General features: G+C 43.7%; 2 protein-coding genes across 5 annotated transcripts in view; both read right to left on the bottom strand.

The window, feature by feature from the left end:
* LOC129858143 (protein transport protein Sec24B-like) overlaps window positions 1-15,553 on the bottom strand; it is a 30,952-nt gene extending 15,399 nt beyond the window's left edge. The window contains exons 1-11 of one of the 3 annotated variants that reach the window (XM_055927142.1): window positions 15,085-15,553; window positions 13,694-14,365; window positions 13,396-13,560; window positions 4,899-5,015; window positions 2,793-2,876; window positions 2,447-2,574; window positions 1,720-1,904; window positions 1,337-1,439; window positions 627-753; window positions 415-524; window positions 190-302 (exon numbers count right to left, since the gene is read on the bottom strand). In XM_055927142.1, coding sequence (XP_055783117.1) covers window positions 190-302; window positions 415-524; window positions 627-753; window positions 1,337-1,439; window positions 1,720-1,904; window positions 2,447-2,574; window positions 2,793-2,876; window positions 4,899-5,015; window positions 13,396-13,560; window positions 13,694-14,365; window positions 15,085-15,178 — 1,898 coding nt within the window. In that variant the 5' untranslated portion in view covers window positions 15,179-15,553. Of the gene's footprint in view, window positions 1-189; window positions 303-414; window positions 525-626; window positions 754-1,336; window positions 1,440-1,719; window positions 1,905-2,446; window positions 2,575-2,792; window positions 2,877-4,898; window positions 5,016-13,395; window positions 13,561-13,693; window positions 14,366-14,551; window positions 14,656-15,084 lie in introns of those variants that run through there. The other 2 variants (XM_055927144.1, XM_055927145.1) reach the window with 2 other exon arrangements.
* Window positions 15,554-17,765: 2,212 nt separating this feature from the next.
* Window positions 17,766-21,136, bottom strand: LOC129858146 (thiosulfate sulfurtransferase/rhodanese-like domain-containing protein 2). 2 transcript variants are annotated; one of them, XM_055927150.1, is made up of 9 exons: window positions 20,708-21,136; window positions 20,314-20,606; window positions 20,100-20,208; window positions 19,884-20,006; window positions 19,079-19,184; window positions 18,842-18,957; window positions 18,569-18,727; window positions 18,316-18,454; window positions 17,766-18,142 (listed from the first exon to the last, which is right to left on the bottom strand). In XM_055927150.1, exons 1-9 carry the CDS (start codon window positions 20,843-20,845, stop codon window positions 17,916-17,918), a joined length of 1,410 nt encoding a protein of 469 aa, XP_055783125.1. In that variant the 5' UTR covers window positions 20,846-21,136; the 3' UTR covers window positions 17,766-17,915. The 2 variants fall into 2 exon arrangements, with proteins under 2 accessions (XP_055783125.1, XP_055783126.1); XM_055927151.1 differs by having other exon boundaries at window positions 20,719-20,809.
* Between the last annotated feature and the right edge of the window lie 18 nt (window positions 21,137-21,154).

Genomic DNA, 21,154 nt, shown 5'->3' with positions numbered 1-21,154 from the left:
ATTTCAATATTCCTACAGTTCTTACGCACTTCCAAGCAGGCCAATGCAAGCGGCCATGTTTTACATTTCTCATTTTATCCCCCCCCCCCCCTCTTTGAAATGGAGCCTAAACTACAAAAAGAGAGTCTTATTTTGAGAACTAAAAGGTTGCCAAATACTATGTATGGACTCTATGGCAAAGCGACTCACTTGTCCAGGTTTTCCAGTAGGGTGTGACAGAAGACGTTCAGGTAGCCTCCCTCCACCGCGTTGTGAGACACATCCAGCACAAACAGGTACACTGCAGGCTGAGGGGGACGCAGCTGGGGAGAACACATGCTTTACTCAAAACATTCAACCAATTCACATCTGCAGTCTGACGTGTGTCTGATGGAGACCTGAGGGCAAACTGCTTCTGGATGGATGAATACTAACCATGTAATCTGAAGAGGCTATGAACTCCACAGTGGAGTTCTGTACCTCTGGCCTCTTGTGGGGCTCTCCATATGAGCGGGTCACTGGGTTATACATGAACTCATCAGGAACTGAGGAGAATATTTACATTCAGGTGATTTAGCAGATGTTATTGAACATCAGCATTTGGACAGTGCTGCCCTTGTACACATATTGAATAGAGGGATCCGTACCATCGTTGACCCTGTAACAGAGATTGCATTTCCATCTCCTCTGGTCCAGGAAGGAGACGAAGGGGTTAATGTAGGTACGACAGGAGCGACATCTCACTATGATGTTGGACGTGATCACTGGGAGTTGCTATGGATAGAGAGAGATTCTGTGATGAAGATGACTTTCTGTTCATCTGTGGTTTGTTACAAAGTTATTTCTGAAGATTTGGTCTAAACTCTATATTTGACCTAACCTGCATCTGCAATATGCATCTGTAAGAGTGGAATCCTTTCTGTAACCTCCTTATATCAACACCGACTGGCTTTTTGTACTTTTACCACTTTGCACTTCGACTGAACCTAAAACAATGTATTTTTGCACCTCCTCATCCTCCATCTCAACCTGCATTGCCTCCTGCTGTTCTGTTTCTGTACTCAGTTTAACTTCCTATGACAGAATGACAGGGTTTTATTTAGGGGGCATAGTATAGATCAACACTGAACACCAGTCAATAGAAATAGCCAATAGTTTTATTCTAAGATATTCAGTCAATTCCACAACATTTGTTCTGTGTTATGTTCCAATGTAGCAAATTGCCTTTCCAAGTTCATAGCTCCCTGAAATGTCAGTTCCTTACACCTATCCAATCCTCTCAGATCTACACCAGGAGTTAGGAGCCAGGGGATGTTTGTGGGCAGGGCCCTGGTTGTGTTCGGGTTGGATGTCTTACTGCCAGGTCTCTGAAGGGGTGCAGGAGCAGGCCTAGGGGAAGCCGGGCTTTATTCAGCAGGGCCTGGGTCTGGGGGATGTTGGTCAGGGTACACCTGAACGTGCTGTGGAGGCCAGAGAGAAGAGCGTTTAGCACTGCCTTGCCAGGCACGAGCTGATATGTTTCATTGAGTTAGCGGAGACTATGGAGAAACAATGCAGTGTGGAGATAGAGAAGTACGTTTGAAATCAACAATGTTTTCAATATGGGTTTTGCTTGATCCTATCAATAAGCTTGGGAGACCTGTCATTTAAAGTGTTTCAGTTTATGCTGCATATTGTCAGTGAGTTTTGTGCTCAGATACCAGCATATCCTCAAACCCACAAACTCTCCCTCCCTCTTACTCCGGGCTGCAGTTGGCCTTCTTTAGGTCAGCGCTGAGGTTGGGTTCGGGGGCGTCCAGGGGCCGGTGGGGCAGCAGGTTCCTCTCCTGCAGCAGGTTGACAGGCCGCAGTGCCTCCACCTCCAGCTCTGGTACACCGCTCAGTCCCCCAAGGGCCGCAGACAGTTGGGACATGTTAGGGAAGGGCTGCACGGACAAATGGGAGGCAGTTAGTCCCACAGTAAAATGAGATAGGTAGATCATTACCACAAGGGTCAGGTGTGGAACAGAGATGAACATGATAGAAAGGAACGGATTAGAACTGTATTGACCAGTGGTGTAAAAAGTACTCAATTGTCATACTTAAAGAAAAGTAAAAGACACCTGACTAGAAAATTACTCAAGTATAAGTGACCCAGTAAAATACTACTTGAGTAAAAGTCTAAAAATATTTGGTTTTAAATATAAACCAGACGGTACAAATTTCTTAAGATTTTTTATTTTGGAATGTAGTGAAGTAAAATAAAAAGTTGGCAAAAATATAAATAGTAAAGTACAGATACCCCAAAACACTACTTAAGTAGTACTTTAAAGCATTTTTACTTAAGTAATTTACACCACTGGTATTGACTTAGTAGGCAAACTCCTTTTCATGTATTTCATGAGGGACCATATTAGAATGAGAAATATATCGTATTTTTATCATTTCAGTCATACACAACCAGGTAGGTTGCACCAGAACATCTTACCTGTGGCAAATGCTGATAGCCAGTTTGGTTGTACCCGCCGTGTGAGGGGGAGGAGTCTACCCTGGAGACCGGCCTCTGCTGATAGACTGGCTGTTTGGGCATGTCGGCAGACGGAGGATTGGAGAACTCTGGAAATAAAGAGAGAAATATTAAAGTTGCATGTACCAATGGATAGCTGCCCGCTGAGTACATTTGGGACTGTGGTTGAGTGGAGATATGTGGCAGAAGAAATTTTCAATTGGATGACGGCTCTGCCGTCAAGATGGTTTGGGTCAAATTTTTCAAATGCCTCCGCAATGCAGAGTACATGTATCGTTGGATGTTAAGAGCTGAGTAAAGTGTGTACCTGGGTAGCTGCCGCCTTCCAGGGAGTCGTAGCTGTTGGGCACCGGGGACGCACTGCCGGTGGTGGTTGAGGAACTATCCCCGCCTGAGAAAGGAGGGAGGTGAAGAACGAAACAGAGTTGTGAGGAGCTGTTGTCTTTCAACGGATTAGTACAACTCTGCAGGGCCTTGGACATGCTGGCGGGAGAAAAATAACACATGAAAGCTGCTAAATTGGGAAAATAGGTGAAGCCACAGACATATAACCCAACTCAGTGGCCTTGTGGGTAGAGTGTCCGCTCTGAGATTGGGAGTTGGACCTAGTCATACCAAAAACAGTAAAAATAGGACTCAATGAGCCTTTGCATGGCACTCAGTATTAAGGAGATAGATTGTGGGTAAGGTCCTGCGATAGACTAGCATCCTGTCAGGGGGTGTACTTGTACATCAAGTTTACTTACGCTACAGAAACAGGAGATAGGCTCCTGCTCCTATGAGCCATTCCGGCTCGCATAAGCCAAGGCTACTTACTTATAGAGAAACAGACAGCTGTTATCATCATCTTCAACTCCCTAGGCCATGCACACAGAGCCTTTCCTTCCATCTCTTGAGTAATTAGGTAGAGAGGCTATGGGGCACTATAAGAGAGTGCTTTTAAGTCTCAGTCACATGCACATCGGAGTTGATTAATCAAATTGGGCCAAATGGAGGGCTGTGACAGTGAACCAAGATAGCACTGCCTGCGCAGGCCAAGAGCTCATTGGATGAGCTCCAATTATCCCAGGCAGCTAAATCTGACTGCCACCCCACTGGATTAAGTGATCTGGATATTAGTGAAACTGGCAGGCTGGGGACACAAGGATGATATGACTGACATGCCCTTGTTCTCATATGAATTCATGTCATGTGAGATGTCAACACAAAACAGAAAAAAGGTAGGCATAAACAAAAAATGTTGGCCAAGCAACAGAGAGAGACAGAATGATAAGTGACCTCATCAAACGGGACAAACATCTGCGACTTGAAAATGACAATGGAAATGATGGAATGATAGAGAGCGTTTGGAGTGTAAGATGGGGAGGAGGAGCACACCTTTAGCAGGAGGTGCTAGCGAGAGCTAGTGCTGACATGCCTAGGCCTCTACCCTTCTCCCGGCGGAGACCAGTGCCTGCTGGCCCGCAGCAACAAGGGACCTGCTATATTTAAAAAGCTGTTAACCTCTAGCCAATTACACAAAACCCAAGGGTGGGACCCACCAGCACCCCTAGGACACTCAACACCTTCTCGTTGAAACACAGCATGTACAGTGCATGCTGATAACCAAAATGGGAAATGTAGTATAATAACATCGTTATCAGCATAGCATAACTATGTTAGGTGCTAAGATTAGAGGTTCCAAACAAAGTGTAGGCTAGTGACTGGTCCAGATAGGGAGCTACAGAAAGGTATGTGTGCTCTATACATGTGTTTTCCCTTATTTAAATGCAAAACCAATCATGCAAAATCAATTGTTTTTCAGGAGGATGCAATTCTGAAGTTGCAACGGGAAGAAAAATGCGCTTCTTAATTCAGAAACCAGTTGGATCAGTGCCTGTAATTGAAATGCAATCGTTCCTAAATGGTTAGTGGGCGAGAGCTGAGAGGACATGATTGGACAGCACCAGAACGAGTGCGTAGCCTGCATGTCAAGAAGACAAAACGGATCCTAAAACAACTAATTTGCTCTCAAACACTACACCCTACTCACATGATTCAACTGATGAATCGAATTAAGCTTAATCAAGGCTTATCCTAACTTGATCAAGAAGAGGTTAACTGATCAGATTCACCTTTCTGACTGACATGCTTCACTGTGGTTTCAGTTAATGAGCTCTCATCACTAACATCCAATATCTATTGGGAACAGGGAGAAGACGTGGCATAGCTGTTGAATGCGTGGAGGCCGTCAGGTGGGCAGTAGAGGGGGGCAGAGAAGCTGCTAGAGATGGGCGGAGGTGGCTTTGAGACATGAGTATGAATGCAAAGTGCCTGGGATTGAAAGAAAAGTAAGTGCTGCATGGGTTGATGTGAGGGTCAGGTTAGTTGATGGTTATTGGAGTTGGGTTGGGAATAAAAGCTATAAGCAGACCTGCTTCCTCATCCTCCTCCTCCTCATCCTCATCGGAGCTGGATGACGAGGGGGCAACGTTGGCGGCGGCGTTGGCAGAGCTAGCGCCACTATTGGCTAAATATCCGTAGTGCATGCCTGTGGGGGGGTGGGAGAGGGTACAAAACAGAACAACCATCAACTATGTGGAGGGGAGGAGGGGGCGAGGACAGAGCCAAAGGACTGAGTCCAGGAAATCTGTGTCTGTGAGGTGGGCACGTTGTTGAGGATGGTTGCGATTCTCCTGCAAAAACATCCCTACTCACTAGCTTCTACCACACAAACCAGGTTTTCATACAAGCTTTTTATGCGAGTAAAGTACAAGTTAAAAAAAGTGTCACAACAGGCCTTATGGAAACAGCATATTTGGCAGTAAACTTGCCAAACGTCGACAAAACACAAGGTGGGATCTTTTTGTGTCAGTAAAATTATAAAGCGAGAAATGGTGATGGAAACGCTTATGAACAAATATTGATACAACCATCATATCAATTTAAACTTGGAGTCACGCGATGACATGTGGTAGTGGGAGGACAACAACTCTGGAAAACATGCAGTTTAATAGGCTACAGATTAGAAAAAATATGAACTTCACAGGATGGTGAAAGTGCACAGTGACAGGTTTGATGTTCCTTTACAATAAATATCGAGGGTCTTATTTCTGGTGACATAATGATCGATGCTTGGCTGCCGTTTTACAAATGGCTCTTTTGTCCAGAATAATCTCATCATGTAGGCTATACCAACACTATCTGCCAGCTGTTGGCTTGAGCACACAATACCAGAGTAGGCACGCTCACTAAAGAACTAAAAAAAAACATTGATTTCAAAGTTGAACAAACTATACACAAAGACAATTTTTAACAATGTCCACTGAACATTTTACCAAAACTAATTTAGTGGAAGAACTGCGCAGAATTACTGTAAAATCCCCCTCAGGTTTTAATGCGACCATGTTTTCTAAAAACTCTGATAAATATCTGCTCCGAATTAAGATTCACTCATCTGCAGTAAGAATGGGGTGGTATTAAACTACAGTAACTGAAGATTTACGCCCGGTAACGGATTTACGGTAACAAAATTCCATCATGGGTACCATATCTGTACTATACAAAAACGTATAATTATGGATATGAATGTCTTTCTCCTCAAGTTTCAGCACTGCGCAGCACAGTAGAGCACAGCAGAGTACAGTGTAGTACAAGTAGTACAATACAGCAAGATATACTGTACTCACTGTATGTATTGCACTATCCAAACTTGTGAAGCAGAGTACCAGTCAAAAGTCTGGACACACCTACTGATTCAAGGCTTTCCTTTTTTTCTTCTTTAAAAAAAAACTATTTTCTACATTGTAGAATAATACTGATGAAATAACACATATGGAATCATGTAATAACCAAGTGTTAAACAAATTAAAATATATTTTATATTCTTCAAAGTAGCCACCCTTTGCCTTGATGACAGCTTTGAACACTACTGGCATTCTCTCAACCAGCTTCATGAGGTAGTCACCTGGAATGCATTTCAATTAACAGGTGTGCCTTGTTAAAAGTTAATTTGTGAAATTTCTTTCCATCTTAATGCGTTTGAGCCAATCAGTTGTGTTGTGACAAGGTAGGGGTGGTATACAGATGATAGCCCTATTTGGTAAAAGACAAAGTCCATATTATGGCAAGAACAGCTCAAATATGCAAAGAGAAACGACAGCCCATCATTAATTTAAGACATGAAGGTCCGTCAATAATGCTTCTTCAAGTGCAGTTGCAAAAACCATCAAGCGCTATGATGAAACTAGCTCTCATGAGGACTGCCACAGGAAAGGAAGTCCCAGAGTTACCTCTGCTGTAGAGGATAAGTTAATTACTAGTTACCAGCCTCAGAAATTGCAGAACAGATAAATGCTTCAGAGTTCAAGTAACAGACACATCTCAACATCAACTGTTCAGCGGAGACTGCATGAATCAGGCCTTCATGGTCAAATTGCTGTAAAGAAACCACTATTAAAAAGGACACCGATAAGAAGAGACTTGCTTGGGCCAAGAAACACAAGCAATGGACATTAGACCGGTGGAAATCTGTCCTTTGGTCTGATGAGTCCAAATTTGAGATTTTTGGTTCCAACCGCTGTGTCTTTGTGAGACGCAGAGTTGGTGAACGGATGATCTCTGCATGTGCGGTTCCCACCGTGAAGCATGGAGGAGGTGCGATGGTGCTTTACTGGTGACACTGTGATTTATTTAGAATTCAAGGCACACTTAACCAGCATGGCTACCACAGCATTCTGCAGCGATACACCATCCAATCTGGTTTGCAATTATGCAATTATATACCCAAAACAACTCCAGGCTGTGTAAGGGCTGAAGTAGAGTGATGGTACTGCATCAGATGACCTGGCCTCCACAGTCACCCGACCTCAACTCGCTTTGAGGACAACACAGTGCCACTGACACGGCCCGCTATCAAAACCTGCGGGCTCTCCTTCACCGCAGCCAACGCGAGTAAAACATTTAAACATGTTAACCCTCGCAAGACTGCCGGCCCAGACAGCATCTCTTGCCGCGTCCTCAGAGCATGTGCAGAACAGATGGCTGGTGTGTTTACGGACATATTCAATCAATCCCTTTCCCAGTTCGCTGTTCCCACATGCTTCAAGAGGGCCACCATTGTTCCTGTTCCTAAGAAAGCTACGGTAACTGAGCTAAATGACTACCGCACTGTAGCACTCACTTCCGTCATGAAGTGCTTTGAGAGACTAGTCAAGGACCATATCACCTACACCCTACCTGACACCCTAGACCCACTCCAATTTGCTTACTGCCCCAATAGGTACACAGAAAACGCAAACACAATCACACTGCCCTAACCCATCTGGACAAGAGGAATACCTATGTAAGAATGCTGTTCATCGGTTACAGCTCAGAATTTAACACCACAGTACCCTCCAAACTCGTCATTAAGCTCGAGACCCTGGGTCTCAACCCCGCCCTGTGCAACTGGGTCCTGGACTTTGACGGGCCGCCGCCAGGTGGTGAGGGTAGGAAACAACATCTCCACCCCGCTGATCCTCAACACTGGGGCCCCACAAGGGTGCGTTCTCAGCCCTCTCCTGTACTCCCAGTTCACCCAATGACTGCGTGGCCATGCACGCCTCCAACTCAATCATCAAGTTTGCAGACGACACTACAGTGGTAGGCTTGATTACCAACAACGACGAGACGGCCTACAGGGAGGAGGGGAGGGCCCTCGGAGTGTGGTGTCAGGAAAATAACCTCACACTCAACGTCAACAAAACAAAGGAGATGATCGTGGACTTCAGGAAACAGCAGAGGGAGCACCCCCCCTATCCACATTGACGGAACAGTAGTGGAGAAGGTGGAAAGTTAAGTTCCTCTGCGTACATATCACGGACAAACTGAAATGGTCCACCCACACAGACAGCGTGGTGAAGAAGGCGCAACAGCACCTCTTCAACCTCAGGAGGCTGAAGAAATTTGGCTTGTCACCAAAACCACAAAATTTTTTACAGATGCAAAATCGAGAGCATCCTGTCGGGCTGTATCACCGCCTGGTACGGCAACTTCTCCGCCCACAACCGTAAGGCTCTCCAGAAGGTAGTGAGGTCTGCACAACGCATCACCGGGGGCAAACTACCTGCCCTCCAGGACACCTACACCACCCGATGTCACAGGAAGGCCAAAAATATCATCAGGGACAACAACCACCCGAGCCACTGCCTGTTCACCCCGCTATCATCCGGAAGGCGAGGTCAGTACAGGTGCATCAAAGCTGGGACCGAGAGAATGAAAAACAGCTTCTATCTCAAGGCCATCAGACTGTTAAACAGCCATCACTAACATTGAGTGGCTGCAGCCGACATACTGACTCAAATCTCTAGCCACTTTAATAATTAAAAATTGGATGTAATAAATGTATCACTAGCCACGTTAAACAATGCTACTTTATATAATGTTTACATACCCTACATTACTCATCTCATATTTTCTCATTTTTCGCCAGCAGCATACCACCCTGCATACCACTGCTGGCTTGCTTCTGAAGCTAAGCAGGGTTGGTCCTGGTCAGTCCCTGGATGGGAGACCAGATGCTGCTGGAAGTGGTGTTGGAGGGCCAGTAGGAGGCACTCTTTCCTCTGGTCTAAAGAAATATCCCAATGCCCCAGGGCAGTGATTGGGGACACTGTCCTGTATAGGGTGCCGTCTTTCGGATGGGACGTTAAACGGGTGTCCTGACTCTCTGAGGTCATTAAAGATCCCATGGCACTTATCGTAAGAGTAGGGGTGTTAACCCTGGTGTCCTGGCTAAATTCCCAATCTGGCCCTCAAACCATCATGGTCACCTAATAATCCCCAGTTTACAATTGGCTCATTCATCCCCCTCCTCTCCCCTGTAACTATTCCCCAGGTCGTTGCTGCAAATGAGAACGTGTTCTCAGTCAACTTACCTGGTAAAATAACAGTTAAAAAAAAATATATATGTATATACTGTACTCTATACCATCTACTGCATCTTGCCTATGCCATTCGGCCATCGCTCATCCATATAATGATATGTACATATTCTTATTCCTTTACACTTGTGTGTATTAGGTAGTTGTTGTGGAATTGTTAGATTACTCGTTAGATATTGCTGCACGGTCGGAACTAGAAGCACAAGCACTTCGCTACACTCGCATTAACATCTGCTAACCATGTGTATGTGACCAATAAAATTGTATTTGATTTGATTTGACCCAACAGACGGTTTGGGATGAGTTGGACCTAGGACTGTTGCGGTCACCATATTACCGCCACACCAGCGGTCACGAGTCATGAAACAGTCAAATTCCACATGACTGTTTAGTCACTAATTAGGCTTTTCCAAGCTCTGATGCTGCTGCTGGTCATTAGTAGCCTACCAAACGTGCTAACTGCCTGGTACTCAGCACTCTATTGTCACTCTGACGTCAATGCAAATATATTCTAAAATATAATCAAACACTTCACGAGAGCCAATGAGCTCATGTTGCGCAACATTTATATAGGCTATGCAATTGCGGGAGAAAACAGAGTGATAGCCTCTAATAAAAATAGGAGGATCCCATCAGCTTTCTATAGGCTAGACCTACTATATTAAATTCTCAACTTCCCTAATATTAAGCACATTGCTTATATTTACAACAGAAGTATAGCCAACCTGGTTGGCATGAAAATAAACCACGGTGAAAAGCATCTTCCATTCACTATTTAAGTGCATAAATTAAATGTATTTTTCCCGCTGCCCAGGTGCATGATAATGTTCCAATCTAAATCAAATTTCACACATATTATTTAGTATATGTAAAGACAAGATTAAAATCAAGAATAGTCTGATGGGTGACAATAATAGCCTATCACTTATCAGTTGTGAATGATGCCCGTCATAAGAAAAAAACGCCTTTTTTTTGCTACTTTTTCTAATCATAGGTCGCACACTTCATGTAGCCTAGCCCATAAGCCTATATGTTTTAATAAGGTTTGGATCACAACTAAAGTGGCCAAATATCTTCTTCAAGTTAAACACATTAATCCGCTTTACAAGGGATGTAGAGCCTAACTGGCATATATAATCAGCGTGTTGACTTTCAAGTTCGGGGAAGATCATTTCCCCCATAAAAATGCACCTTTATAATAAATTGCATTTGCGGTCACTTTTGATAATGGTGTTTTCCACTATTGGAACATTTGCATTTATAGCCTACTACTATGTGCACATTGCTGCGCTTATAATGTGGAGAAATAGCCAAATAGTTTATAAACATTTTAGGCTAAACGTTCTGATCTGTTGCGTCAGCCATAATGCATAAAAAAAGTTTGGGGATGCTAGTGGATGAATTAGTTTGGGATCTATCGCATCCCACAACTGTCCCAGACTATGTTTGGAATATTTATCTCTCGCACAGAATAGGTCGACTTTGTACTATGGGGGATAGTAGATTGACATAGGCTAGTGCTTTTGCTGTTCGTTAGGCCTACTCATCTTGTTGGCTGACGAAAAGTAAATGTGGACAGTTCTTTCAATATCTTCAATATGCACCTCGGAATTGGATAAGGATGTGCGATGTGTCTGTCTTCACTTGTAGCCTGTGAGAAAGACCTGATCAAGTGACGGAGAGCCATGTGAGTGAGAGGCGCTTCGGATTGCGCAGCACACTCAGGGAGAAGGGCACAACGCAGCACTCTGGCCTGCAAAAAGGCATGGATTGTTTTAGGGTGCATCACGGACACAAAGGGGATATCGCCGTGAAATTCGAGGCATTATCAAGTGATTGTCAAATTGTGAATGAGAGACTATTGGAATGTGTACAGCCTGTGAAAAACAACAACAAATTGGAGCTCATGTCTTTCAAGCAACTCTTTTCACCATACAGCCTTACAATGTATTAAAAATCAAAAACATACAGCCCAACGTTTGTAGAACAACTAAAGTTAATAACTCTAAATTAAACATATAGGAATACCTATTTCTTTGTTAACCTCAACACAGAGTAGCCGCATGTGCGCACTCCCTCAAATCGTTTGGAGAATATTTATATTTTATTCAGCTTTGTTCAATTGTATTCTGCTATAAAATAATGTCACGGAAATATAAGCAAATCTTGTCTGCTAAATTAACTAGTGTAGCCTACAGCCATTTAGCATATCCACATATGGACAACTGATGGTATGCTATTATGTTCTTCTGAAATAGACTATATTTTCTTCATATCATGCTTCTTTAGACCGTTCTAAAATAAATCATGGATTTATTGTGAAGGTGTAGGCTATATTACATGGATATATTAGACTTTTTAAAATGGCTTGTAGGCTATGCGTGGAAGCCAGGAAATGCTAAATGTGTTTATGTTAATTAACGGTCTACTACCATGAGACCGACAGTTATTTGCTTAACAATCACCGGCTGACGAAATTTCGTGACCACCACAGCTCTAGTTGGACCGCAAAGTGAAGGAAAAGCAGCCAACGAGTGCTCAGCATTTGGGAACTCTTATAAAAAAGCATTCATCATGAAGCTGGTTGAGAGAATGCCAAGCGTGTGCACAGCTGTCATCAAGGCAAAGGGTGGCTACTTTGAAGAATCTCAAATATATTTTGATTTGTTTAACACTTCTTTTTTTTTACTACATGATTCATAGTTTGTCTTCACTACTATTCTACAATTTAGAAAATTGTAAAAATAAAAACTCTTGAATGACTATGTGTGCCCAAACTTTTGACTGATACTGTACGTCTATGATAGGTTCAGATTTGGTCCAGTATGGTCCGTCTGTGGACGTTAACATCAAAGCAAGGGTGGACTGACAAAATTGCAACTACTTTTCAACGTCCATGGACGTCCAGTGTCGGTCGGTCGATGCTCAGTGGGTGAGGATGCTGGTTAAAGTAAATGGAAAAAGAGTGTTCTCATGGCTAGGTGTCAGTAAGAGCTGAGAGAGGTGACATTAACTGGAGAGCAAGAGATAGAGGGAGGGGTTGTCCAGACTCAGACTACTTTAACACTCTTGCTTTGACTACCAGACAACAAAAAGACAAAGAAAACAGTTATGAGCTGAACATAACAGTATGGCAGTGGAAGGGAGGCCAGTAGCAGGTGACCCAACTGTCGTTTGTGACTATTATGATTTCCCATTGTAGCCAATTCAATTGCAGTAATTCCGTTACTGATTTCTATGGTATCATCGTTACCAATTTCATAACAGAACTACGAGTTTTATTCACTTAATAATGCATAAACAATGGCTAAAATCACTATAACTAAGTGGTAGGTCTATCATTACTTGTTACTTCTGTGAACTCTTATTATCCTCCCTCATGGGGGACAAAATTGAAATTATCTTAACATGTGGATTTTTGATAGTGGAATTACATGGCACAAGGTAATATTTCTTACACTTACAGATGGTAAGCAATTTCTCCAAAACGAAATATAATTGCTGATATTAGTTAGCAGGGGTGTTCACATCAACATTAGTGTGTTTTGATGTATTTCTGATACCCGTTACATATTTTTATCCAGAAATCAAAGCCTTTGCTTATGCCCAATTAAGATTGAAAATGGTTGAAAAAATGAATCTATGCCTTCACTTCTGCAAAGATACTCTTAACTTTCATTTGACACCCAATTTGTTATGCACCTATTAACTTAACATGTTGGTGCTCATCGGTTATTTTCGATGGAAATGCACCTCTTTAATTCACTTATTTAGACTAGGCCTAGAAAAAGAGTATGAAGATGAAAAACAGATCCCTTCATCAATCATTTAATCAAGGTGAGGATGGAGAACCACACAAATGTAACGATGCAGGATTCTATAAAACTTGCATTAAAATGGCCGACATGGGCCTGCCATTGATGACGTCAATGCTGATGACCTATACAGATACTATAGAGATCCAGGCTAATTCAAAAGGTTAAAAGCCTCTCTTCTCTCTCCATTTACCTTGCTGATGCCCTGGGGAGGAATGAACTGAAGTGGAGGGGATTCCTAAAGGTGGTATGTCCCTGTCAGCACCCCCAGTGTTGTGTGTGACTCCTCCTCCGTAGTGGTCATGTGTCATGGGTGCCTGGTGACTTTGATCATAGTGCTGGAGGACTGGGGCTTGGACTGGGGAGAAGAAACCAATTAAGGCAGAGGCAAATATATAAAATACACAAATTGACAAGAAAAGTGTATTGACAAGTGTCTCAAAACGTATTCTGTACGGACATTCTCAACAGTGCCGAGAAGTTGACTGTACCTGCATTACCCTGGCCGTTGACTGTGGCTGGTTGGCCGAGTGGAGCCATGCTATACCCAGGGGGAACCGCTGCAGTAGATGCTGGGTGATTGGTGTCATTTCCTGCGGCATACTGGTGGAGGGGAGCGCCCATCAGATTGGGAACAGCTGCTGGGCCGGTGGGAGCCTGGGAGGAACGCAATGTACCGTACTGGCTGCTTCCCGGAACAGAGGGGTACGAGACAATGGGATACAGGGGAGCACCTGGGCTGGTGGGGTGTGCCAAAACCAAATTTGGCTGCTGGGGGTGGTGTTGCGTTTGGGAGGTAGGGTACTGCTGCTGTCCATAGTAGGCCCCAGGCTGTGCGTAGGGGGCTGGTTGTTGGAATGAAGGTGCATGTTGTGTGTTTGGAGGGGCAGCGGAGGTGGGAAGAGTGGTGGGGGTGCCATAGGGCAGAGAGGGAGGGTGGGAGCCTTGGGTTGCTCCATATGCAGAGGGGGCTACAGTAGGTGCAGCATTGGGCTGCAGCGGCTGCTGGTGGCAGTAAGCACTGTGATCATTGTTCGTGATGGGAGCTTTTTGGGGGGCAGGGGCACAGTGTCCTGGAATGGTTGGGTCGCCCTGCTGTTGAGGCCCGGCTCCATAGTACCCAGTCAAAGGATATGTGGATGGGTAAGTCTGCCCTCCTGGACCTGAAGAGAATAAGAGTTGATGTTAGAACAAAGGGGTTTGGGGTAAATTAAATATTGATGCAGATTATTGACAAGGAGGATAGATGATTATCATAAATAGTGTGATCAGCTATTATCAAAAGTATTACCTACATATATATTACTAGCTAACGTTACATAATAAATATTCTATAGAAATTATCAAACCTGTCAAAGTCATCTAAACAGCAACCCAAGAGTAAAATACTTTAGATCTGACTGGCCAGCTGCCGGTGTAATGATGAAGCCCTAACGTTACTAGCTAGTGACAGATATAAAATGCCCAAGTAAGCTATCTAGCTACAGTAGCTAACTAGCCAAAAATTCCTCCCACCATCGACCCCGTGATGGATCCTGGCTGCATTAGTGAAATAAACAAAGAATACTAAATCAATTTGTGAACATAACAAATATTACAACAAATAAACTTGGTTGTTTAAGATAGCTGGCTAGTGTGGCAAACTTGAATGGATACTAGCTAACGTTAGCTAGGTAGAAATTCTCGATTTCTCGTTTAAAACTGAATTGTCGGTTTTAGTAATAATGTCATAATTTACGCAACTAACGTTAGCTAGCTAAGCTAATTACCAAACGCAACAAATATACAATCAACAGCCTTTCACATAACCACATTAGTTAGCTAGTTATTTCAACCACTGGCTAGTTTAACTAGCGGCCATAATCTCCACGACCTGTTTTACCATTCTGATAGGGGGGTGCTGCTCCACCATTCGGCGTTGAATTCAAGCTGTGATCGAGAGAGGTTTTCAGGCTCGTAAAACCCGGCGCAGACATCTCTTGGTCCCACTGTCCTTTATCAACAGAAAGGCACAGCGTGACAAAGACACATGAAAGGCTGTCACCAAGGGCAGTACTATTCCCATTAGCTAGGTGTTCGTCTGGTGTTTTTTGTGAACCCCCTGCCGTAGCTATCTCCTACTCGGCTTGCTGTCTAGCTATGAGGTTCATCCCAATTGAGGCGATTTGGGCGCGTTCGTAAATTGTCTCCAGTGTGTTAGAGTTCGTAAATTCAGTGCGCTGTTAAAATGTCTGTTCGTATTTTCAGAGCGCACACTGGACGCTCTGCGGAGAATTAGGATTGCTCTGAGAGTTCTGACCTCACAACCGCAATCAAGCATCCACGCTAACTGGCTAAAGTTGTCTATTTTGCTAGCTACTTACAGACACAAATGAGAGAACACCTCACTGACCATTTTAATCGCCCAAGCAGAGTTGGTTAAACTGTTTTCAAATCAAAGTTTTATTTCTCACATACACGTGTTTAGATGGTGTTATTGCGGGTGTAGCGAAATGCTTGTTTTTATAGCTCTAACCGTGCAGTAATATCTAACACGTATTATCTAACAATTTCACATCAATACACACAAATATAAAGTAATGGAATTAAGAACATATAAATATTTAGATGGGCAATGTCAGAGCGGCATAGACTAAGATACAGTAGGATAGAATACAGTATATACATATGAGATAAGTAATGCAAAATATGTAAACATTATTAAAGTGACTAGTGTTCCATTATTAAAGTGACCAGTGATTTCCATTATATGTATATAGGACAGCAGCCTCTAATGTGCTAGTGATGGCTATTTAAAAGTCAGATGGTCTTGATGTAACGGATGTGAAATGGCTAGCTAGTTAGCGGGTACGGGCTAGTAGCGTTTCAATCAGTTATGTCACTTGCTCTAAAACCTAGAAGTAGTGTTGCCCTTGCTCTGCAAGGGCCGCGGCTTTTGTGGAGCGATGGGTAACGACGCTTCGTGGGTGACTGTTGTTGATGTGTGCAGAGGGTCCCTGGTTCGCGCCCGTGTCGGGGCGAGGGGACGCCATAAAGTTATGCTGTTACATTGAGATAGATTTTGTTCAGTGTCTCTGTCCCAGCTTTGCTGCAGACCTCACCTTCTAGATGATAGCGGGGTGAACAGGCAGTGGCTCGGGTGGTTGTTGTCCTTGATTATATTTTTTGCCTTCCTGTGACATCGAGTGCTGTAGGTGTCCTGGAGGACAGGTAGTTTGCCCCCGGTGATCCGTTGGGAAGACCGCACCACCCTCTGGAGAGCCCTGCGATTGTGGGCGGTGCAGTTGCCGTACCGTGATACAGCCTGACAGGATGCTCTCATTTGTGCATCTGTAAAGTTTTGTGAGGGTTTTAGGTGCCAAGCCACATTTCTTCAGCCTCCCGGGGTTGAAGAGGCGGTGTTGCGCCTTCTTCACCACACGATCTTTGTGGGTGGACCATTTGAGCTTGTCAGTGATGTGTATGCAGAGGAACTTGAAGCTTTCTACCTTCTCCACTGCGGTCCTGTCGATGTGGATAGGGGGGTGCTCCCTCTGCTGTTTCCTGAAGTCCACGATCATCTCCTTTGTTTTGTTGGCATTGAGTGAGAGGTTATTTACCTGGCACCACACTCCCAGGTTATATAGAGCGTTAGTGACTAACTGTGCTGCTGGCAACAATTTTTTGCCAACATTTACTGACACAGGTCATATTCAACAGGTGTTGCACGTTCATAAATTAATCAGTTATTCTGTGCTCTTGAATACTGAAATCAGAGTAGATAGCCAGAGGGAATTTACAAACGCACCCTGTGTGAAGCTGCTGTTTCTATGTGACTAGCTACAGCTCGCATAACGGCGCCCCCTTGTTAGTAGGCAGATGTGCAAGAGATATAGGGTGCTTTCGTAAATTTTCTCTGGCTATCTACTCCTATTTCAGAGCGCTCTCGTCTGAATGTACCAGAGCACAGAATAACATGAATTTACGAACGCGCAACACCCGTTGAATATGACGTGTGTCAATAAATGTTGGGGAAAAAACTTTATTAAATTGTTGCCAGCAGCACAGTCAGTCACCAACGCTCTAGATAAAATGAAAAGTCTAACCAGCTCTGCTAGTGCGAGTGAAATGGTCAGAGTGAGGTGTTCTCTCATTTGTCTGGAAGTAGCTAGCAAGCTAACCAACATTGGCCTGTTAGCTTGGGTGCTTGACTATCGGATTAACCCTACTCCCTGGCCTGAGCATCCAGTGTACACTCAAAGAGCGAAACGCTCTGAATTTACAAACACCCAGAGCACACTCTGGCACTCCAGGTTGAATTTACGAACACACCCATAGATGAGATGGATCAGTTTTGAATAATCAGAGTATACTTCTAGATAAATCAGCACCTATTTTTTATGTTCTAAATATTGAATATGTAATCTCTAAATATAGGTTTTTATTTAACAATATACAAGGTCATGATATCGGGGACATACATGACGCTTCTGATCATGTCACATGTAATATATTGTGTCTAATGTTAGTGCATTTTTTACTTCAGCCATTCAAGACCCATTCAAGGCAAGCTCATAAAATAACTGCAATGTTGATGATTCCTTTAATTAAAATAGACACTAGCTGTTTGTCACCACAACGACATTTGGGTCTGTTGAACCAGGATTGTCAAAACCATGAGGGTAAAGTTCCAGGTAAGGTCTCCGGCTTAGCGCTGTTGAACGTTTTAAAACATCACAATGCATCCTGGGGGATCCTGGGCCGCCCATCTGTGCACTCGCACTCCTCTCTCTGTGTAGGTGTGGCAGAGGGCTCTTCTCCCTGGCCCTTGGTCTGGCAGGTGGGGCAGCAGGCAGTGTGGCCCCCCTGTCTGCAGGCAGAGCAGGAAAGGACCAGCTGGCAGCAGAAGTGGGTGGAGCACAGCTGGTACTGGTCCCACGGAGAGCCACAGTATCTGCACTCTGCAGACAGAGGAGGAAGGGGAGAGGACTATGGATGAATAGGTCTCTCGTTCTAACAGGAAGGAACTTTTTCTTTGGGTTGGCACATAAGCTCATAAACTAGACTACTTCTTACATAAAAAAGCACTGTGATAATCGGAAAGTCCTAAGGGCAATTCACAGTTTATACAGACCAGAGATGATGTCACTGTTGGAGGAGATGGCATAGCGCTCGTCAAACACAAACAGTTTGCCACGATAGAAGCCCTCAGGGAATTTTTCCATGTACTTATGAACGCCACCTTTCAGCTGATAAACATCCTTACACACATCCTGGAAGTAGGAGAGAAACATACTTTTAAACATTTGTTTAGGTTGAGCTTTTGGGTTGGATGAAGCATGTTTGTCATGTTTCCATGAGACACTGTCACTGAAAGGTAAGCTTACTTTTGAGCGGAGATAGGCTGAGCCGCGTTCACAGCGAATGCCGCCGGTACAGTACATCAGGACCTTCTTGTCTCGAAAGAGGTCAAGGTTCTGGTCAACGTAATCGGGGAAGTAACTGAATTTTCGGATGTTGGGGGCCAAACATTGGCTGAACTGCCCCTGAAAGCAAAAAAATATTTGGTACATTAAACTACCATTATTATTACTCTATATGATAAATACAAATGTACCTACAGAGCACAGTGGACATATGCAGTCAAATCCAATACTTACAATTTTACTCTCATAGAAGTTCCGGCAGTCCAGCAGTATTGTATCATTGCAAGAGTCACCTTTAGACAAAAGAGCCTCCACTTCTTTGTGGAATTCTTCAGGTTCCAGGTGAGCACCTAAGTGGGAAAAACAGAGGCTTAACTCAGGGCCATATTCAACCCTTACCAGTTACTGGTTCCATTAGGTCAAATAACATATCCAACGCAGACATACGCGAGACACATGTTATAGGCCTACCTGCTAGTCTGTAGGAGAGGGCATCTGGGTCCACTCCCATTGGCACTATTTCCTTGTAGACGCCAACTCGAAGGTTAGAGAAACACTCTGCACCCCCATCACTGGTCTAAGGAGACATTGAAAACAATAGTGAATGGATCACAGAGAAACATTTGTAAACCTTACCCCAAGCCTTTTTCTGTTAATGACTCCAGCCAAGTCATAGACTGTCCTCTCTGCTACCACACGGCAAGCAGTACCGGAGCGCCAAGTCCGGGACCAAAAGGCTATTGAACAGCTTCTACCCCCAAGGCATAAGACTGCGAAACAGTTAATCAAATGGCTACCCGGACTATTAGCATTGACCCCCTTATTTATTTTGTTGCACTGGCTCTATGCACACTCACTGGACTCTTCCCACACTGACACTCCAACACACACACACACACACACACACACACACACACACACACACACACACACACACACACACACACACACACACACACACACACACACACACACACACACACACACACACACACACACACACACACACACACACAGCTGCTACCCTGTTTATTATCCATCCTGATTGCATAGTCACTTTTACCCCTACCTACTTATTACCTTGTACTGCTGCACATTAACTTGGCACCGGTACTCCTTCTATATGGCCTCGTTATTGTTATTGTATTACTATTTCCTTTTTTGTAAAATGTTCTTACTTTTGGGAAAGGGCTCGCAAGTAAGCATTGCATGGTAAGGTCTACACATGTTTTATTCAGTGCACGTGACAAATAATTTTATTTGATGTTGTTTTTACCTTAAAGTCTTCTTTTTCCATTATCTTGAAGATGGGATGGGAGCACATTGCCTTGATGTACAAGTCCGTTGCCACTTTTGTGCCTCCAACTGTTCCATTTATCCCCTCTGTTGCCACCCTCACCTACAGAAATGGTATGATTAATGAATGGTGTACTGAATTATAAAAAGGAAAATCATCATATTTTTATATGCCAGGATTTTGTCATACTGTTACCTTGCCAGTTAACTGGAGTTTTTCACAAAGGGCCTTCTGCCAAGCACAGATGAGCGGTGGATCTGCCAGCGGACAGTAGCAGTAGAGCAGAAGAACCTCACCTGGGCCACTTTACAGGTTACAAGAAACAGAGCATGAAAATGTATTAATTTCAGAGCACTATAAGATCCACTGTAATGATTCAACACTGAAAGAGCCCACGAGGAAGCCCTACTTGTGTAGTTGGTCACCGGTGATGTGACTGGTGTCAGGTATCCAGGAGAAGATGTCAACTGGCTCTTTCTCTGTTGATTGTTGTTGTGAAGCGGCTTCTTTCTCATTCTGGCTCAGTAAAATCTCAAATGTGGACTTGGTAAGCTTTTGAATGTCAGTGTCATGAGTCCTTGCCACATGTTTGTGGATAGAAGGAGGTTCCTTAAAGGTCTGGCCACAGCAATTCCAAACTGTTGTTGGAGACTCTGCCTCATGACACGAAGCTATTTTGGATGCCACGAATGTACCAAATGTCTGCAAGATAAGATATGTTTTCATTATGGCATACTAAGAAAATAAACGGAGTGGATATAGCTAGCTAATAAGATAGCTAACGGTACGTTTGTTACACTCACCCTCCTCTTACATAATGAGTAGTACCTTCGTAACGTTGCAGAAAGTTGGGGTTTCTCTTGTTTAAAACCATGGGTTGCAATGGTGTCAACATCTATGTTAATTAACTCATCGCAAGCCATAACATCATCGGTTGTCATGTCAATGGTTTGCTAAAACAAGAAACTAACCAGCTAGACTTTTTCTAGACTCAAGTCAAGACTGCATTTTTTCCCGGTTTGCTAGGAAACGTTAGCCAGCCTACTTAGCTACACCAGTGGATAGCTAGCTACCCCATTATACTTTAACTATGTCAGTAATTAAATAATTTAACGAACCAAAACAAATTGCCATAGAAACCCAGTTTACCAACAAAAATGTAGCTGAAAAGTAACAGTTGCTAGCTAGGCCACACCGGTGATGAGATACAAGGAACAAAACATGTCGGAAGACAAATGAAGTACACAACC

The sequence above is a fragment of the Salvelinus fontinalis genome, chromosome 6, assembly GCF_029448725.1.
Source record: "Salvelinus fontinalis isolate EN_2023a chromosome 6, ASM2944872v1, whole genome shotgun sequence".
In the NCBI taxonomy this organism is placed as follows: Eukaryota; Metazoa; Chordata; class Actinopteri; order Salmoniformes; family Salmonidae; genus Salvelinus; species Salvelinus fontinalis.
The sequence above is the reverse complement of the archived record's forward strand: the minus strand, read 5'-3'. Positions and strand labels throughout refer to the sequence as shown.